The following is a 21,457-nucleotide window of genomic DNA, read 5'->3' on the forward strand; positions in this document are numbered from 1 at the left end:
GCGCGCCGTTATTATGCCAGGGTTACAGAACAGACCGTGGAAGTCGCACAACTTGTTTGACCTGGGTTGTTGGAATAAAATTGAACATCATGAAACATCACGACTTATTTTGTCATTTTACTACTTTAGAAAATAAAAACAAGACTGGAAAACCCTGACTGGAAATTACCCTCTGAAAACTTTGAGGAGGAGAACCTCATATATTCAGTTTTTCAAAGTAAAACATTTCAATGCTATTATTTGAGACATATTTCAATTTCAACACTGGGGTTAAATTTCACAATTAGGTATTCAGTTGTTTGTAAAATTCTAATTATTTCAGACCTCCATTGCTTCCATACTCATAACTTGGACATTTGTCATTATTGACATTTTATGGACTAAAAAACAATTTATTTATTTAATCAGTAATGAAAATAATTGGTGACTGCTGCCATTAAAGCATCTTGCCTTTCAACCCACTTCACCTTACTTTAAAAAATTTGTATTTTATTTTGAAAATCTGCATGTCCTGTCTACTGTGCTCACCTACTTGTCACAGGACTGAAATCTGTGGTCTCAAATATTGAGAAAGTGACCTTGTGATTTTCTACATAATACATTGCTACCTTATACAATATATACAGTATACCTAATATTCTTTTAAGGTTAGAGGTCAGGCTCCACCTGTATGGAACATGTATTATGTCTAATTAAATGGAACCCAACAAAGAAATACAGCAACATTGAAACTTTAACTTCTTACATTTACACAAAATACATACATTTTATAGTTAGAATTCAATGCAACCCACTGTATGGTTCGTTTTGGATTTTGTTTATTTATAAGCAATACTTAATTTGGGTCAGATTCAGTATGGTAAACGATTTAGGAGGGAGAGCACTATGACTAAATGTATTTAGAAATGCACGTTGGCATTGTTGGAGCTGAGGATTGGCTGATATCACAATAATGATGAATAGTACTGGGGGTTAGAGGAAAAATAGCCTACTTTAAGTTTCATTGGGTGTGGGGTGAACTCACTTTAATTAAACTGAACATTACTATTTTCATCAACGTAACTGGCTGTTTTATGTCCACAAAACACATCTTAGAATTATGTTAAGCTATTACAGCAAATTTGTTAGTGTTATATGGTTAAAATAGCATAAAGTATGAAGGTCACTCCTTCTTAGAGGCCTATCACACATAGGTCCCTATAGGTGCATTATAGTGTCACAGTGTCAGGCTGTCGCATCATTCAGTACTCCAAAATGCTTTGCGAAGCTCAGTGGCAAGTGCACTGTCTGAAGTCAATGCACGTCCCCGCGTAGCTCTACTGCGCGCTCCCGTAACCATGTCGCCATTTTGATTCGAAAAATATGACTGAGTTTTTCCTGCTTTGCATGCTAAACTTAGCCCCGCGTTTGAATTACTTTATGCGTGAGTACGAATCATACACTCTATATCTGAAATAACAGGTATTGCTATTAATGTCAAGTAGCCATTAGTGTTGGGGAACTGTTTATTTGATAGACTTCAAAGCCACATTTGACTAACGTTAGCTAAGTTGAGCTAGCTAACAGTAGCCTGTGCTGTCGCAGACTGACCCTTCAAAACAAATCACTATTTGCTCACAGGCTAATGTATTTTAGCTAACACAGCTAGCTAATAGTTAGCTGGATAGCTAGTGACTTAGTAGCTGGCTGCCTGACGAAAAACTCCACCAACAATCGAATACAGACGGAAGGAATAGCAGCGGACTTTCAATCAAAGGTAAGTTTCGGACGGAAAGATCGTCATGAGTTTGAGCAACTAGCTAACGTTAACTCTGCTGCTGCATCGACAAAGTTGAACCTAAGTTGGAGAGCTATTTAAGTTGGCTAACTCAGCTCAGTACACGTTAACGGTTAGTAGCTAATTAGCTTACGTGCTAATCACAGGAAAGGAGGAACTAACGTCAACGTTAGCTAAATTGTTTGCTAATTTGATAACTTAGTTCATGAAAAATCACAAATTAACCTTGATCAAGAAACTTGTGTTGGCTAATCGGCTAAATTTGTTTAATAATTTGTTTAGTTAGCTTACTTGACAAGTTAACGTAACATAGTCGATAAGTTAATAGTTATAGTTGGGTGCTATCGAGATTAACGTAACGTTAACTTATTTTCCCACAGATATGTTCCTTATAATACCGCATATCTTCTTCGTTATTGTCTAGTAACTAACGAGCTAGCGCGTTAGTTAACTAGGTAACTAAGTAGCGTTACGTTAGTGTTTAAAAGTGCAGCCATTCGGAGTTGGCTGAGGCCAGCAGCAACGAAGCCAAGCTGAGTTACTGAAATCAGGCAACGTTACATACCGTCTAGTTTCATTTGTTCGTTAGTTACCGATGGATAAAAAAGAAAGGTACCTCGTGTTTAAACGACGGAATGTAATTAACTGTGAGGACCGCACTTACTGTAAAGTAAATCTAACTACGTTGTTTTCTATCTTGTTTTATTTCGTAGTGGTGCATCTACTGGAGTTGAAGTAAACAGAAATCTGAGCTCCTACAGCAAGTCAGTTGACGTGCACTTCATGCCAAGGCTATGGCAGCTCAGTTTACGTTTCTTTAGCTACACACCAGTGTGTCTTTCATTGTTAGACAGTCTTAACAAATGCAGTCTTAACAAATGGCGACTCCCTTACGTAACATAATATTATAAACGAGGGATAGCAGATATGCAGATTGCCTACATATTTGTTTGTTATTGATTGATCTATCATTTTAAAATACATCGATGAATCATTAGCTGTCATATTTTTTTCACATCTCAGGTTATCAAAGTCTAAAGCAATTGCTTATTTTGTTCCACAGCCAACAAGCCCAAAGGTAACCAATGATGTGAATTGAAGAAGCACCAGGCACTCTTTATATTTGTAAAGGAGTATTCTAAAACACAAGAAATATCACTGGCCTTTATTCTCATAAAGAACTCAATATTTTGGGACCATTATCTGTGTATCATACATTAGATAAAGGTCTGTTCACCTACTTTTACACCTTCAGTGCATCTAAGTGCAAATAAGTAGCAACAGGCTGAGTAAAACTGTAGCTTTTGTTTGTCCTCTGAAGTGCACTATTACAGATTTGTTGATCATTTGGTAGTGCATTTTGTACTATGTATGTAGTACAAAATGATAAACATTCAGTCACTACCAGTTGCGTATTATTTACATTCAGCAAGTAAAGTAGAGCTCATGTAAAAGTGCATACGGAATTTCCTTTTGCTTGATTTCACTGCTTTTTAACTTGCCTAATTACAGACTATTGTTGGCTCACAACATCCACATGTATACCCTTTATGTGTGCCATTGTTCCTCTTTTCATCGACTGTTACATGTGCCAGTAGACTGTTTTTGTTGAGGTTGCCTCTGGTGGGTTCTATTTTGGATGTAAAGTCAAGCATTTGCTTTCCTGCTTAGTGTCCACAGGGAGCGTTCAGCGGGTTATTACTGCACTTGTGTACTCTGTATGCCAGATGGACGCTGCTGCATGTGCAGGGAAGGGTCCTCCTCAGGATAAAAGAAAATGAAAAAGGAGGAAGCACTTGATTTCCTCCTTCAGTTTTACTTCCATGATCAACAGTTGATAGCATGTTGTTTACAGAGACATGTTAGCTTTGACAAAGCCAGTAGATTGTTAGTAGGTTAGTAGATAGTAATTGGGTTTTTTTTCGTCACTGCTGATGTGTTAGGTTATCTAGATTAGCTGCCACAGTAACCACATGAGGAAAAACAAACTAAACCTACTTGCATAGTCACAAAAGCATCAAATACTTGTTCTCCATCATTTAAAATGCATTCTCCATTTACCACCATCTGATAGTGGGCATTTAAAAGCCTTTGTTGCGGTGCTGATGAGACATGAGAAGTAGATGTTGACCAAATCTTGTTCAGCAGTTGTCTAAGTATAGAGTGAGGAGCATGGACACAGTGGCTGTGTATGCGCTCAGTGTAGTGTTAAACATCAAGTAACGTGCCTGATGAATGTCAACCTGGGAACTGGCCATAATATTTCATTGTCATTTCCAGGCTTAAACATTGATATACCATAGCCTAATATTGAAGGTAAACTTTATGGTAACTGGTATCTGGCTTGACAGTTAATGTCATATGGGCCTATAGACCGTAGCCTAATGCATTTTCATAAAATAGAAGAAGTTCACAAAATAGGTAGTGTAATAACCTGAGGGCAGTTTCCTTGTCAGTTCGTCTTATAGGAAGTCTTCACTATTACAGCCTTCTTACTTGCTAGTGAATATTCCCATTGTGTTTGGTTAATACCTCATTGATTCGTCATAATTACATGAGTTGGGTTGAGCTCTTTAGTTTGTTGTTATAACCTACAAGACAACACTACACTGCCAAATGTTGTTAAGTAACCCCAAAGTTAGATACATTTTCTGCATTGTATTGAAACTGCTGCCATACTAATATTAAATGAAACTTTAAAATCCACAACACGATTTGTATGTTTAACATCTTATGTAACATGAAGAATTCTAGATGTGTTGTCTGTTGTTTTATTCATATTTTTCTTTACTTTATCCTGACATGTCTGGTATCATTGGTATCTGGCATCATGTCACTCTTTTGTTCATTAAACTGAAACCAACGTTCTGTGACTATTAGAGATAAATACTACACCACAGTCCTCCCTAACAATCATTGTCATTAGCCGTCAGTTGGAAACACAACTTCGTGACTAATAGTGAGCCTCTTTACCAACAGCTTTGTCTTTAATATGTGTGCACTGTTGAGAATCTTACTGGAATGCATGTATAGATTTTTACATACACTTAGCATTGAGTTATACATCAATAACAACAAAATTATACCATAGTTACTAACAACAGGTAAATCAACATTGTACCCTGCATGAGATTACTTTACATCCCAGTCAGTGTATCACCAACTTTGAGCTGACACATGATGAGGACAGCACAACTTCATAATGGTGCAGAATGCCATACAAAACATACATTATTGCCCTTCATGTATACATTCACATACAGTATTTGTGCAGATCTGAAAGTATATCTGAATGATATGTTAACATAGTGTCATTTCTTCAAAACCTTGTTGCACAGCTTATTGATAATCTCTGCTGTTTTTTGTGATGTGCAGGTTATGGTGAGCCTCTCAGTGTCTCATCTCCTAAAGAGGCCTGCGTTTTAAGAGGAGACCCATGCTGATAAATGCCAGGCCTCGCCACACTCTCTGTCGTCTGCACAAACACAAATGCCTGCCTGCCCGTGGGGGAGGTCTGATTAAAGATATCCACATTTCATCCACTGGTATGTGTATGTATGAGCACTTTACTGTGTGACATTTCTGCCTTTTTGTGATCGTACAGTCTATGACTACATTTACCTGGACCACAATAATCCAGCTGTTGTCCTTATTGTAAATAACTTGAGTTGCCTATAGATCTATTCAATTTCAAATTTACATTTAAATTCCATAGAGCACAGCTTGATTAGTGACTGAAGACATCACCTCCACATTACATCACAACATCAGAGTTACCCTCCATTTAACCTCAGACTCAGAGTTACCCTCCATTTAACCTCAGACTCCATCTTTCTGTCATTTTGATAATGCGGTTCCCTTTGTGGGCATCAACATGCAAATTTGCTGGTTTCTTATGGCTTTTCATGAAAGAGCCAAACAGTAGAGCATACAGTGGTTCTATTCTATTGCAAAATCCTATGAAAACTTAATATAACTTATAAAGTCTTATTTTTATACATGGCCAAAATGCCCTACATTAATTCAGCATTAATTGGAATACTCCATAATAACCTAATTAGATAATTATTAATGTAATTATAAAATGCTGTTTACAAGACAATTTCTTATTAAGTTAATACACAAATGTTGCAGTCCCTGTAAGGATATACTGCAAGTGATAGTGATGTCTTGTTGTTCCAGCTATTTTTGTTTTAATCTTCTATCTTACATCTTTGTTTACATCAATTTCTCTCTTGTTTCCTTCCCCACCTATGCGTCCACTCTTCCCTTCCCTTTCCAACCCCTTTCTTTTATTGTTCTGGGCACTGCTGGGCCTCTCTGTGTCCTCTTCCACCTTTGTGTTTTTTTCCCTTTACCTTCCCTCCCTGGTCAACTTTGCTGTCCTACGGCCCAGGGCTGTGTCCCCCGTCCCAGCGGCCACCATGTTTTGGAAGTTCGACCTGCACACCACCTCCCACATCGACCAGCTGCTGGACAGGGAGGACGTGACGCTGAGAGAGCTGATGGAGGAGGATGACGTCCTGCAGGAGTGCAAGGCCCAAAACCGTCGGCTGCTCCTCTTCCTCTCCCAGGACCACTGCATGCAGGAGCTGGTCAGCCTCATCACCACAGAGCCACCCGCAGACCTGGAGGAGAGAAGCCGCTTTAAGTGAGTCCTCACAGTGGTGACTGACACAAAAGATGATGACAGGGACTTCAGGATGGCCATGTGAATGGTGACAAATACAGCATATGGTTATAGTCAGGAAAGAGTTCTCATGCAAAAAATAAAATACATTCCCTAAAATGAAAGTATAGAAAACTGTTAACTATGAAAGCTTCAGATAAACCATAAGCCAGACGTCTTGCCTAAATGCTATAAAGTTGGGTCCTTATTGAGTTAAGTTCAATATCCTTTTTCAGCAGTTTTAACTTGGTGATAGACTAACTCTTTTTAGCGTTAATTTTGTCCTTGAGTTTTCATTAGATGGAGGTATCAGGGCAGTATTTGATTAACTCAGTTCTTGTTCTTAGTTCTTGTTTAGTTCTTAAGACACTGAACAAATGAATACAACCACAATATTTGCTTCGGTTGTATAAAAAGAAAATTCACACTAAACGTACTGTTCTTTGTCTCTGCAATGTTGTAGCACCTTGTAAAATGAATTTGAATTAACATGCATTAAAATAAGAAATTGTCATAGTGTACTATGTTCTCTTTAAACAAGGAAATACAAAAATGATTTGTTATAGAGTTGTAGCTATTGGTTGTGTTCAGTAGCCCTTTTTGCTCTGACTTTATTTAATTTACTGTGTTACATTTTTTGCTACTCTGGTCATTGAAATTCCCCACATGAATTGTTAAAATTTGATTTATATTTATTTAATATAATAAAAATGTGGGGTTTTTTTACCTCCTTTTAGACTAAGCAAGGCTCAGATAATCAGATAACATTTCAGAAATGCCTCTTTAAAACCAAGACTTCTTCTCATTATCATTTTCTTTTTGTTTGTTTTTTTTAATAAGGTTTCCCAACATTGCTTGTGAGCTCCTGACATCAGATGTGTCTATTATAAATGATAAGCTGGGCGGGGACGAGTCTCTCCTTGAGATGCTCTATCACTTCCTGGAACAGGACCCTCCCCTCAACCCTCTACTGGCCAGCTTCTTCAGCAAAACCATTGGCAATCTCATTGCCAGGAAAACCGAACAGGTACACTTAAAAAGATAATAGCTCGAGGAATGGTTTCCATTGTACTGTATAGCAAAAAACTGACATACAGTACAAAACAGAAGTGTGATATTTTGGAAAACAAAAACATTAAAGATCACACTTTCAGAGTCACCCAGCTTTGGTCTGCTATGTGGAACCAAAAGTATTGAGCACTTTGTTTTGTTTTCCAGGTGATTACCTTTCTAAAGAAAAAGGAAGGCTTCATTGGTCTGGTGCTGAAACATATTGACGCCTCTGCCATGATGGACCTGCTGCTTCGCCTCATCAGTTGTGTGGAGCCTGCCCCCTTGAGGCAGGAGGTCCTTCATGTAAGCTCTCTAAATATGTCTTTGTGTACTTCCCATGAGTAAACACCTCCAAGTATTTAACACCATTTATGTGTTTTTCCCAAGTGGCTGAATGAGGAGAAGTTGGTACAAAGACTCACAGAGCTCATCCATACTGGCAAAGATGAGGAGGTGAGTGTCAGGCCTGCTGGGAGTTGACCATCACTATTTTGTCATGATGCTGTCTTTGTCAGATGAAGAAGCTATAATTCTGATTTCTAATTTAGATTTTCTAATTCATCGATTTATGTTTCAGAGACAATCAAATGCATCCCAAACGCTTTGTGACATCATCCGCCTTAGTCGAGACCAGGCCAATCAGATGCAGGAGAATATGGAGGCCGACCCACTATTGGCTGTACTAGAGTCGTAAGTTTACAATGGCTTTTTTAAATAAAGTTCAAGGAGGAAATCTCACCTGTGTCCAGTTGCTTGTGGTATTTAGAATAAGTGTGTATTGAAAAACCTGGCATTTATCTGGCTGCAGTACGTTAGAAACACATTTTTTAAATGTCCCCAGATTGGCTTTGTTTGGTGGCCAAGCTAGTCAAACCTCTGTCCCATCTGCTGTTGGTTAATGGTGTCACATAATTGATAGGTTCTTTGCATGTTTTTTGGTCTCCTTTGAATCATTTTGAGGGTAGACTTGGTAAAGTTGTGACAAGAAGTGTGGTCTTACATGCCCACACAAGCAGGGATTGTAAACATAGTGAAACACTTGTTGTCATTGTTAAAACCAGACTTGTAAATGTCTCAATCATAAAAAAAAGAAGGTTGGGAACAGGTTGTTGTGCATATAAACAATTGCTAGCAGAGCTGGTTTCACAGCAGTTTTGATTTTTGTTGTTTTTGTGTCCTCCATAATGCTTCCTTGGTGTACAACATCTCACCCATGAATTTCCACAACTCAGTAAGGTGTGGGCGATATGGCCTTAAAATAATATCACGATATTTCAGGGTATTTTTGCGATAATGATGTTCTTGACGATATGACAAAAATCCTGGGGGGGAATAAAAAATATATTATTTATAAATAAATTATATATTTCTTATTTTACCATTTTAATTCTACTTAATCTTCCACCTTATTGTAGTGTTTACTCACAAACTACTTTAATCTGCTCACCTTGCTTTTCCCTTCAGTTCCCCTTTCCACACACACACACACACACACACACACACACTGACTTGCCCTGCCTCTTTCTGTTTCTCTTTCTTTTTTCACAAAACGCGTTTTGGATTTTTTCCCCTTGCGATTCCGTTTTCACAACAGCAGGTGAGCCGCGTGTGGAGGAGGCTTATTGTTAATGACGTCGCCTATCGCAACGATCGCAACCAACGTGGTATCGAATGACATTGACACCAACAGGTGCACTTACAAGCTTTTACTAAACAACGGCATAAGTAGGCCTACATTAAACAGGAGACTCTCTCTCTCTGTGTTTCTCTGCAGAGCATCTGTGACTGTCAGTAGACCGCACGCGAGGGGCAGAGCGAGATTGTCCATTAGTTAATCCATTGCGGATGGCGCCGTTAGTATACCTGGGCGGCCCGACCAATTAAAGTCTGTGTGTGGGAAACACTGCTTGATCTTTTGTAACCGAACCACTTCCACTACTGAAGTAGCTCCCCTTTTTGGAACCAACTCCTCCAACGTGGAGCTGGTAGCAATGTTACTTTCACTGTATTATCGTGAATTATATGATATGGCACACCCCTACACCTCAGTATCAGTAATAGCAAACAAATCGGACAATTGGTTTGCTGACTTTAAGAGGAGAACACCTCAATAGCTTGTCTTCATCATCATCTGGTTTGTTTCTTAAATTTGCTACTGCTTAAACCTTTGTCTTTCAGGCAGGAAAGTGTAGCGGGGCTGCTCAAGAACATGTTTGAGGGGGAGAGGAGTGAGGCCTCCATCGTTAATGGAACTCAAGTGCTACTTACCTTACTGGAGACCAGGAGGTCTGGGTGAGTCAAAGTGTTTCAAAGTTTTTAATTGTAAATGTTGGTAGCTTAGTTAATTTTGGTTCCTCTTGGTCCTGGTCCTCCAGGGTATTTTGAGCAATAAAACCACATGGTAAATTTGTATTGTGTTTACTCCTATAAGGTATCAGGGAAGTAGAGGAAATGCTTATATTTAAAAAGAATACTGACACAGTAACTGAGTTAGAACTCTCAAGTCTAGTGACCTAATGTTTTGTCTGTTTGTGTGTCCCAGGTTGGAAGGGCTGATGGATCTGTATTCTCAGGGTTATGAAAGGTCTTACACTGTCAACAGCAGTATTTTAAATGCCATTGAGCCCCATTTAAAGGACTTCCAGCAGCTTCTTCTGGATCCCCCCAAGGTAAAGCCATGGAGCAGTGCCAAGTCATGAAGCAAAATACATTCTAAACATAAGCACTTAGAAATTGTATATTATATGATAGTATTTGATTGATTTTGTAAAAGTGAGTATAGTTAAAGGGACAGTCCACCCCAAAATCAAAAATACATTTTTGTCCTCTTACCTGTAGTGCTGTTTATCCATCTAGATTGTTTTGGTGTGAGTTGCCGAGTTTTGGAGATATCGGACGTAGAGATGTCTGCCTTTTTTTGAATAGAATGGAACTATATGGCACTCGGCTTGTTGTGCTCAAAGCGCCAAAAAAATGCATTTGAAAAACTCAACAGCAATGTCTCTTTCCAGAAATTATGACCCAGTTACTCAAGATAATACACAGATTTATTGTGAGCAGTTTCATGTGGGAACTATTTTTTTCTTGCGATAGTTCCTACATGAAACTGCTCACAACAAGGTGTTGCAGTTGCATAGCATTGAAACTCGGGGGTTCTTGTGTATTGGTATCAAAACCACATTTTGTGTTAACAGTAGTTGTTGTTGCACGTTTCTCATTCCCTTTACAGAAAAGTGCAATATTGACGACTGTTGGCGTTCTAGAGCAGCCACTGGGCAATGCCCGTCTTCACGTGGCCCGGCTGGTAGCCGCCCTGCTGCAGACCAATGCCCCCAGTATCTGCCAGGAGCTCTGCAATCTTGCCACCATGGACCTACTACTGGTAGGCTAAGCCTGGCTTGACTCTGGACATTGAAACTTTAGCTCCTTTTTGTCATTACACACATAGTCAGTAATATATTTTTAGAAGGAGTTTTGCCTGATTCTGTTTGCGTGTTTTATATCTGAAAAAGTTGCATCAGATTTGCACAAGGTCGGTCATGAGGCAGGGAAGTACTGATTTCCTTATCACAACACCTGACCAAAAGTCAGGTGGTGTGGCTTATTTGGAGCAGGTTCATATAAGACCATTAGGTTTTGTGTGTAATTCAGTTGACAGGGGTTTCAGACCCTCCACTATTGCCCTGCTTAAACAACATGGGGGCACTGGAGAAGTAATTTCTGGTCCAGATATTGCCACCATGACTTTTTTAAATAACCATGTTAGAACGGCACATAACCATGTGGTGTTTCAGTATTTGGCTAATATGCATAAAACTGACATGTGCTGTCAGTACATCTTGACAACTGCAAGCTGTTAAGGGAGGTGTCCACGCAATTCAGTGCTGCTTACAGTTGTTCTGTCTTGCATGTCACTAACTTTGCTTTACATCTCTCTCTCTCGGAATAGGATCTGTTCTTCAAATACTCCTGGAATAACTTTTTGCACTTCCAAGTGGAGTTGTGTGTGGCGGCTATCCTGAACCATCCTTCCTCAGAGGAGCGGCCAAGCCTAGGCCTCCAGAACCACGATGGGAAGCCTGCAGCATCCAACCCTGAGGCTCAGGGGGAGGCAGTGGAGACAGGCAGAACCAGTGACCCACAGACCTCTATCCACAATGCCCTTGTGGCACATGTAGGTGGCCATACTACACCCAAAACTTTCTCTGCCGTTTTGTTTGCAAGGTTTTGATGCTCTTTCTCAATTATTTCCACACTCATCTTAATTTTGTGTTTCTGTTGAACCTTCAGCTCTTCCAGAAGTGTCAACTGGTACAGAGGATCCTTAACGCCTGGGAGGAGAATGATAAAATACAGTAAGAACCTCTTTACATCCAATGTATCGCAATGTGCACAAACACATTTGTATCAAAATAGAAAGTTTTCTTCCACCACATCATAACTCTGCAGCATTTTGCTGCTTTATGTATGTCCTGCTAATTATTTATTGTAGTACTTATAAAACTAAAAATGTTACTGCATTTTTGTGGTTTAATTTATGTTGAGTAAAGAGAAACATATGCAGAAATATTTAAATTGGTAACTGTTTCTGATCAGAATCTTCTCAATACCTTGGCTGTGGCATCCCTGCCTAGACTTCAGGAAATAGTGTGGATACATTGGTTATGACAATTGCAGTTTTGGTGTTGCAGTGAAGTTACTTTGCTAATTGAAGGTAATCCTAAGTGCATCCCTGTGAATCTCAGGGCCGAGGGCGGCACCAGGAGAGGCAACATGGGTCATCTGACCAGAATTGCCAACATGGTGGTCCAGAACCTGGAGAAAGGACCAGTACAGGCCCAGATCGCTGACCTCATCAAAGGTAATCATATATTGCAGCAGATGATGTCAGATAAGTTACCATTTTAACTGAAGTAGTGATGGGCGGATGCGGCTTTGGGGCTTTCTTTATATTTGTGCCGACAAAAAGATTTGAAGCTTCGGGGCTTCAAACGCAGCAACCACAGTGACATCTGGTGACTTGCAAAACTTACAGAAGCCCCTCAAGACTTGGGTGGACTTTGATTCAGAAGTGCTGCATTAAATATAGATGTTATTGTGCAATATGTTACAGGAAAATCATTAATAAATACATTGTCCAAAAATCCTACATATAAAATATTTTTGCTGACACAAAATATGAATGTACGTTTTTGGTGCAGGTTAGTCCCAGTGTCCTCTGTGGCCTCATGTGTTTTAACTTCATGGTTGGTATTTATGTAACATTTCACGAGTTACAATGTGATGTGATAGGAGAGTGATATTCATTAAATTAGTTTATTACTTCTATTACATTATTACTTCATCAGTTGGAAATGTTGTCATACTTCTAGTGTACCGCCATCTTTCTCAATTATTCTCCTCTCTTCTTATCCCACTAATGTGCCGATCACATAGTTTAGCTGAAACTGAGACTGTCAAAGTGAATGAAGCACTTTCTGGAGCACCAGTGACGTTTGAAGCGTCGGACGCCATCAGACACAAGCTCCTGCACAATGTACTGAAACAGTACACTTCACAGGAGTGAAACAAGCTCCAGAGCTTCGGTATCATCTGCCCATCTCTACTGAAAAGTCTGTGAAAATTAATATCCCTGCTTTTGCAGAGCTTCCAGAAGACTGCAGAGGTCGCTGGGAGAGCTTCGTGGACGAGACCCTGAGAGAGACTAACAGGAGGAACACGGTGGAGCTGGTGAGAAATCATTCAGTAGCACTCAGGTTCTTCTGCATGAATAGCTTTCTTTTAACTTCCTCTAATTTCCTCTTCTTCTTCTCCCAGTTTAAGCCCGCTGTGTTCGGAGCAGCCTGTTAATCAGGACAGGACCGAGCAGCCCAGCACAGTGTCAGAGCAGCCATTACCAGCTTCTCAGCAAATTTATTTATTTATTTATTTATTATTTTTTTCACATTTGTAATTTAATAAATCTAAAAATATAAGCAACAAAAGTCAGAAGTGTCATTTTAATTAATTACCAACAATAGTGGCCCTGATTTAAGTTTGTAGATTTAAAGCATGCAGCATCCCTTCAGTGAGGTCACAGATAGCACTGATATCTGGTGATGTGTTTTCACAGGAGGAGGAAACTGAACTAGGCATGTTTACAAATTGCAGATGGGCATTTGCACTGCAAGAAAATGTATTAGTGCATTGTAAGTAGTATGGTATTCAAAGAGACTGTAAGTCTGAATGCCCATTAAGGTCAAATTTGTGTAGTCTGACAACGGCTCAGTGGTATATTGTAGGATGACAGAAAATCTGCTCTCGGTGTTGTAGTTTTCAACATCTTCAAAAGAAAATTATTTTTGTTATTTTTACACGATGAACTGAGTTTTATGTTACACACATAAATGTTGGCACAGTTACTAATATTTGCCAGTTTTCTGTATACTACATTTTCATGAGTTTATTTTTTAAAGCATTTATCTGTCATTGAAATTGCAATGCGGTGTTCAAATGTGTCTAGTAAGGCCACTCGGCATCTGTAATGTACTGTTGGACACCGTAAAAAGTTCACCAAACCTTTGCACTGTGTCCTGCAGGTAAGCACCCACAACATGCACTCGTCCAGTGAGGACGACGACATGGAGAGCCCCTTCCCCAATGACCTGTCTCTTCAGCAGGTAGGATAGACACCACCATGCAATCTAAATGACACTTCACACCACTGTCACTTGTAATAATATAGAAATATCCATATCCATCTCTAGTAACCTCTTCTTGTCCATAATGATATCACCTTCAAAAGTGCCCTTTGACCTTCCCAGGCCTTCTCCGACTATCAGATCCAACAGATGACTGCCAACTTTGTGGATCAGTTTGGGTTCAATGACGAGGAGTTCAGCGAGCATGATGAAAATATCAAGTGAGCAGTAAAAGTCTTACATGGCTTGTTGCCCTTTTAAGGAAAACGAAACAAGATTTGCTGCTCAACATCAAACAACTCTGCATCCCAGCTTGTGCAGTCAACGGAGCAAAATGTCCTCTACACCAGAGCTCAGACACATTTTTGTTATTTCTCAGTTACACTATTTGATTGTATGTCTATTATTATTTCTTATTTTAATACTTCAGTGTAGCTGTCTTATTCTTTGTTGCTAAACCCATTCAGTTATCCCGCAGCGATCACTTTAACCCACAGGATGTTGGCTAATATTTAAACATTTTTCTTGTTCTCTTTCCTCAGTGCCACATTTGACAGAATTGCTGAAATAAACTTCAATCTAGATGCTGATGATAATAGTGTAAGTGTTTTGCCGGTGTTTGTGTCTTATTGTTAAAAAATGTGCAGTAATCAGACTCAATCTGCTGTTACTTTCAGTGATATTAATATTACAGCTACTACTGTTAGTGTCCCTACAACAACTGCTGCTATTGTTGAGAATTATGGGTAACATAAGTAAATAAAGAGACTTAAACTTGCTGCATATTGATAATCTGTCTATTAGTCACTGTCGCAAAAATAATTATGACTTCATTCTGTCTGTACGCAGGCCAATGTGGCTGCGTTTGAAGCCTGCTGTAAAGAGAGGATACGCCAGTTTGATGATGCTGAAGAAGAAGAAGACATTTGGGAGGAGAAGGAGATGAACTATGCAACACAAGCTAAATCCAGAACAAGGTAAACCTGATGATGTTTTCTAGTTTTGGTTCCCTCACTGCAGTTTTTAGTACATCAAGCATTTCTGTCTGTTAACCCTTTCATCTCTCCTCAACTTCTGTCCATTGTCACTCTCTTCCAGGTTTGGGGTTACCTCAGAGGGAAGCTCCAGGAGCAGCATGGAGAACGGAGGCAGGGAGCGGGACCGTGGATCTGAATCTGATGAGGACGAGGATACTGAGCAAAACACATCAGATACAGGTAGATTAAAAGACAGCAGCTACCGCCAGAGCACATCCAAATGTCATGTAAGCCTACGAACAGCCCTTGAAAATAGACTCTTGCCTTTGAAAAAGTGATTATTTGTCTTGTTTCCAGGTCCATCATGGACAGCAAATTTCAGGGACTCTAGAGGGACTGCAGCATCCCAAACCCCAGCAGGGTGGGACAGCTCAGCTGGGGGTGGAGCAGAGACGCAGGGAACTGGCTGGGCCAACTTCACTGAGTTCCAGACTTTCTCCGGGTGAGAAGCAAACCTGTTGAACCAAAATTAGCAAGTCTCCTAGGATGGTCTTGAAAAAATGAAAAAAATAGAATTTGACATTTTCTAGGTCTGATAGGTTCTAGGTTTAATTGATGCAACGAATATCACTATTAGGGTGTGTCCACTGCAGGAACTTTCCCAGGGGACCAAGAACCTTTTGAGGAAACGGAGACTAATTTTAGTTCCTGTATGATAGTTCCATGTGGCAAGGAAGTAAATTAGTATCAATATTAGGACGAGGGTCAGTCATTTCTTGTTGTTTTATTAATGTTAAATACAAAGCTTTGCTGCTGTCTTCTCCACTCTTTTTTTTTTTAATTTTTTTTTTTAAAGAGAGAGAGAGAGAGAGAGACAGAGTGAGCAAAGCTGACAACACGAGTGAGTTAGAGTGAATGAGAGAGAGGGAGTGGTGATGAGAGCACAAAGCGAGTGAAGGAGAGAAGTAAAACTCAATTTTCTGATTGTTTCACGGTGGTTCCGTTCTAAAGCAGAAATAAATAAACATCAAACATCCTTTTCCACCTCTGCATGTCTCCTTTTCATTACATCTAACTCAAACATCAGTCATGCAACAGTAGATGCACAGAATAACAGGATGACACTGTGTTGTTGTTTTCTCATGTGTGAAAATTGCTTTTTAATCCATTGGTCTAATTTGCCTGATCTTCACGGTTCTTCGTTTGCGGTCGAAACGCAATCAGGAAAACACGAAAGGGACTTTTAGTTCCTAGTTTAGTTCCTGACAATAAGTTTTCTGGTTCCATAGTTCCTGGAACTTTGTGGTGGAAATTATTTTACCAATCAGCTGACCTTCTGTCTAAGAAGGAGATATTATTTTTGGAAGTAGACCAAAGGATGATCAGTTGATTGTAGGATCAAAACAAACATCTAACTCTTCCAAACTAGACAAGAAATACAGTCACAAAAATGGAGATTGAAGTCAAGTCAATTTTTATTATATAGCCCAATATCACAAATTTGCCTCAAGGGGCTAAAATTCTGTAGAAACAATTGTCATTCTTTACAGCTTGTTGACACGTTTTCTCTTGTCTTCTTGATTTTCTACAGTACAGAGACTGATCCCAGGTGCAGCTCTCCTGTGGACTCAGGCAGCAGTGACGCAGATAAACAAGCCAAACAAAACCACGAGAAGAGGGGTGAGTGTTCACCTGCATCCTTAGAGCTCAGCTGACTCACTGAATACCACCTAACAACCTCTGTCTGTTAGAGATACACACTTAAGCCCCTGAACACATTTCCAACTTAAAACCAAATGTCTTAATTGATTTGAAAATCATAACAAACGCATTTTTCCGGCCTTTTGTGTGTGAGCAGATGTTAGTACCTCCTCTGGTGCTTGGCCGGTGGGAGAAGGGAGGAAGGCTCCTCTCGTGGCCTCAGACAGCAGCTCCTCTGGGGGATCCGACAGCGAGGAGGATGACAAAAATGCTGGTGCTCCTCCCGTCGCAGCCATCGCCTCGGAAACAGTTGCCGCCCCCGTCAACAAGACAGCTGACCTCAAAAGGTTTGCATCTTTTAGCAGAGCTGCCTCGCCTCGCTCTCAGATGCTGAGTGGTAAATCCTCCTCTGTTGACCAGTCCACTCTGCAGCCATACACAAAAAGCTGGTCTGTGTGTGTATAAACATCTATATTTGAAATATAATTACCACATTGAGGTAATTATAGACTGGGATTTGAAATGACTGGATTCATTCAGTTTTGCCTTCTAAGTAAAGTATATCCTGAGAGCTTCTCTGGTACTCTGCAGAAATGTGAGCTTAAACTGAGATTTGCAAGTTCAGAAAGTTCAGTAAAAGAAGTTTGTAATGTGACAGAGCTGGGCAGTTACTGAATAGCAAACGCAACGTTATGACTTTTCCCGGTAGTGTGAAAAATAATTATTTCAGTTAAGTTATAGAAATGCTGTTAGCAATAAATAGACTGTATCAGTGATTTTTAATCACACCACCTTAATATTAAAGTCAAAATATGTCCTGTTTCACTTTTCCTCCTCTCAGTCGTCATGAGCACACACAAACACACACGTGCTACTTTATTTAATGGAACAGGGTGACAGAAATATTATTAACATAATTTGGTCCCCCTGATGAGTCACACAATAACACACAGTTATCCAGGGTTTGAACACTTTGAGTGTGTAAGTGGTAAAATAATTTTCCTCTTGAAATGAGTGCCGAGTAATAAATTGCTGGTTACCAGCACTGTCACTCAGTATGTCCACAAACTTCTAAAAAAAAAAAAAAGTTAAAAGGGCTTTGTTTATTGAGCCCAAAATAGAAAATGTTGTTTTCTTTTGCCTATGCGGTGGGGTCAAAGGTCAGCTACAGAACAAGGAGAAGTGAAGAAAAAGTTCAAAGACACTTCAGCAGGGAGTGGGATAGTGTTGACTTGAACCTGCGCACCGTGCTGAAACTGTATTGGAGTGGACTACCTAGTAACTGTGAGCTTCCTGTTTGTCTGTGTCCTGCAGTGAGGAGAGTCCGGTGTCTCTGGAGAAACTCTCTCTGTCAGATCCTCCTAAAGCGTCCGAGCAGCAGCCTGCTGAGGATTCACCTGTAACCACACAGACTGACAGGAAGTAAGTGACTGCCTGTTGACACTGGATAGAAGTTTAGCTGGCCATCTGTTATTGTCTACATTTTATGAATAAGATGATTATTCCAACAATTGAGCAGATAATCGATAAATGATCAAATTAAAATAAATATAGAGGGCGGTGACCCGCTGGTATAAAGGGCCGCATATAGTCCAAACACCGACTGGGACAGCAGACGCACACGTGCTTCTGTTTACACTACATTTGACGTATGTGCTCACACGTTTGTCGGCAGTACAGACTGTGCGGTCATGAATTTTTCGCTATATGCGGCTGGTCCGCATGGACTCTTGCAGACACAGGCACATTTGCGTCACGTGGACCGTTGCAAGCAAGTGGATGCTGAAAGTATGAAGCGGACCTAAGTCACCCCACTCCACAATGTGTCTCACAGTTTACCTGTTTATTTATACCCTCTCTCGTAATGTGGAGAGCTCTCCACAGCTGCGAGTGTGAGTTCATGTGAAATGACACTCTGTAGTGGAGGGCGGGTGAAGAGGGACCGTTTTTGGAAAGGGCCTTTTAAAAAGTAGCTCTACATCTGAAATGATTACTTGATTAATCACTCAGTTGATCAACAGAAACATTTGTGACAATTGTTTTTGTAAACGATTAATTGTTTTCAAGCAAAAATGCCAAACAAACCTTAGTTCCAGCTTCTCAATCGACATGACTTGCTGCTTTTCTTTGATAGTAAAATTTATATTTTAAAGTTTTGGAGTGTTGGTTAGACTAAAGCCATTTGATTACATCACTATGGGCTATTTTCTGATATTTTATTGATCAAACGATCAGTCAGATGAGAAAGGAATCTGCAGATGAATTGAGAAAATGAAAATAATCATTAGTTGCAGCCCTAGTTGACTCAAAGCGTTATACAGGAAGTGTTTCCAGCTTTATTAACTGTTTTATTGACAGTTTTATTCTGTCAAAAGCATGTTTGTCTTTGTATCATGATGAAAAAACTGTCACTAAACACTGTCTGAGGGCTGAAGTTAGCTACGGATAGCATTGTGTATCTAATTCAACAACTGTTTTGTTTTCTGTTTTTTTTTTTGTTTTTTTAAAGTTCAAACTCCACTGCTAAAAACTTATTTTTAAAACTTATAACTCCCAGCTAAACCCACATACAGTAGATGATCATTCTGTCAGGTTATGTGTGTGTATGTGACTATTTCCTCTGTCATCCTCACAGAGAGGAAACGCCACCGCCCCAGGAAGTGTCTGTCAATGGGCCGGTCTGAGCGAGAGCAGACTGCTAAATCCCTCAGTGACGGTGCCGCGGACTGTCAGCCTCCTCCAGAGTGACTCCCCTAAATAACCTCACTGCAACTACAGTGTTTTTTACTGAATCACTCTGCCATGTTATTGGACCTGGACACTGCCAATCAACACCAATAATGAGGCGGCGGAACATGTAAAAAAAAAAAAAAAAAAAAAAAAGAGAAAGAAAAATAACAAAAAAACCCAACGAATCCAACAGAGTGGAGTGTAGAGGAATCATCTTCAAAGCCTTTTTTCCGATGTTGCACATAATTACGTGCGGTTTTAATGTAGCAGCGATCTTTGAAACGACAGAATCAGAGGGGTAACATCATCATTATTATTTTTTTATGTCCTGAAAGATTTCTCTCCTACTTGTTCAAAGCTGTTGGAATCCCATTGTTAGGGATTTTACATCGTCACCCCTAAATGGATAGCACAGGCTAACTTTTAATGATGCCTCAACAATAAATACCTTTTTGAAAACATTTTTTTTCCTTCAAGCTTAAGAAAAAGCACTTATGCAGCCATTTACTGTACATTATAGCACAATGTAAGTGTTCCACCCTCATCTCTGCTGGCCGTCTTATCTGTCCTCACACCCAGATCGAGGTTTTTATCCTGTTTCCGTTTTTTTCTCTTTGGTTGCTGTTGATGAAACGTCTCTTGTTGTCGTACATCACCAGGTTTCTGAATGTGTTGAAGTGCTTCAGGAGGGTCCGTCGAGGAGGTTGATGAACAGAGCTCTAATAGTATTACTGTCTTTTGCTCATGTGCAATAATGTCAATTAGCCGTTTTATTTAAAAATGAAATTCAACATTTTTCCTTTTTAAAAAGAATCAGTCTAGCATTGCAGACTCATTTGGTGTAGTTTTGGGAAAACAAATTTTGGATATAATCTCAACTTGATCAGTCAGATTTTTAAATGTTATTTTCTTTTTTCTTTTTTTTTTCTTTTAGAGCATGTATAACCGGTTCTCTGTTGACCTAGCTAGTGAGCTAAGACCTTCTGATTGTATTGACCTTTAAGTTCTTATTGCTATTCCCCTTAAATCAACCAAACATCTACCTATATACGAATATTATCTACATTTAAAAAGTAATTTTACAAGCAATCTTGAGATTACTATTGTTGTCTGTTCCTTTTTTTTTTCCTCTCTCCACCGAGCACTTACTCACAGAGAGTGGCATCTGGTAAGAGTGACGCTGTATGCTTTTGTTTTGTTTTTTTGTTTGTTTTGTTCTTTTTTAAGTTTAATTTTATTTCTCTCTGAGCAGCAGGATTGGAAAGAGGGCAGGTCTGGGTTCTGCAGAGCTCCAGGCCTCTTTGGTGTACTTACTTAAATCATTTGACAGCGATCAGGTTCTACGATCATTGTTTAAAAAAAAGAAAAAATTGAAATTAAAAGTGTCTGGTTGACCACATTAATACCAAAAGCTTTGCCTAGCCCATCTGGTTGTTGTCTTTCCACCGCTGCTGAAGGACGTTCGGTTGAAAGGCTCCGCACACCCTCTCAGGTGTTTTCAGTTCTTCTGGTTGATAAGACCTCTGCTCAGGTTGAAGTTACGTGAGCTCACCGGGTGTCATTTGTCCCGCCCTTCAGGTGCAACCAATCTGTCAGGAGAGTGAGGGAGATGTCAGTCAAACACAGTCCGCACAAGCTCACATAATCCTGAGAAGAGATCTACAGGGAGGTCAGGCTCAGCTACAGAGCAGCCGCCCAGGAGCTGGTAGGCAGCCACTGAACAACACAACGCTGTCTCACACGTATTCTGTGATACAAACTGCAACTGATGCTGCTGTAATCAAAGTCACAGAGGTGCTGTTTGCAGTTGAAGTAGGACAGGGGTAGTGTAAGTCTTTTTCTCAGTGGAAAATCTCATGGCAGATTTTTC

General features: G+C 39.8%; 1 protein-coding gene and 1 long non-coding RNA gene across 4 annotated transcripts; one reads left to right on the forward strand and one right to left on the reverse strand.

Annotated features, from left to right (window-relative positions):
- The first annotated feature begins 1,271 nt into the window (after positions 1–1,271).
- Positions 1,272–20,998, forward strand: ppp6r2a (protein phosphatase 6, regulatory subunit 2a). Of its 3 annotated transcripts, none has more exons than XM_044187012.1 (24): positions 1,272–1,756; positions 5,153–5,322; positions 6,174–6,428; positions 7,287–7,473; positions 7,665–7,802; positions 7,887–7,952; positions 8,077–8,189; positions 9,678–9,791; positions 10,042–10,168; positions 10,729–10,881; positions 11,449–11,673; positions 11,790–11,854; positions 12,245–12,360; positions 13,144–13,229; positions 14,078–14,158; positions 14,303–14,400; positions 14,722–14,779; positions 15,029–15,156; positions 15,278–15,396; positions 15,514–15,658; positions 16,748–16,836; positions 17,015–17,204; positions 18,172–18,279; positions 19,493–20,998. In XM_044187012.1, exons 3-24 carry the CDS (start codon positions 6,202–6,204, stop codon positions 19,539–19,541), a joined length of 2,682 nt encoding a protein of 893 aa, XP_044042947.1. In that variant the 5' UTR covers positions 1,272–1,756; positions 5,153–5,322; positions 6,174–6,201; the 3' UTR covers positions 19,542–20,998. The 3 variants fall into 3 exon arrangements, with proteins under 3 accessions (XP_044042947.1, XP_044042949.1, XP_044042948.1); XM_044187014.1 differs by having other exon boundaries at positions 1,273–1,423; XM_044187013.1 differs by lacking the exon at positions 1,272–1,756 and adding an exon at positions 2,496–2,541.
- On the reverse strand, positions 17,069–18,255 carry LOC122871651. The gene is made up of 2 exons (XR_006376916.1): positions 18,133–18,255; positions 17,069–17,283 (listed from the first exon to the last, which is right to left on the reverse strand). It is a non-coding gene; the product is annotated as an uncharacterized LOC122871651 (long non-coding RNA).
- Positions 20,999–21,457: the final 459 nt, after the last annotated feature.

The sequence above is a fragment of the Siniperca chuatsi genome, linkage group LG23 (assembly GCF_020085105.1).
Source record: "Siniperca chuatsi isolate FFG_IHB_CAS linkage group LG23, ASM2008510v1, whole genome shotgun sequence".
Classification (NCBI taxonomy): domain Eukaryota; kingdom Metazoa; phylum Chordata; class Actinopteri; order Centrarchiformes; family Sinipercidae; genus Siniperca; species Siniperca chuatsi.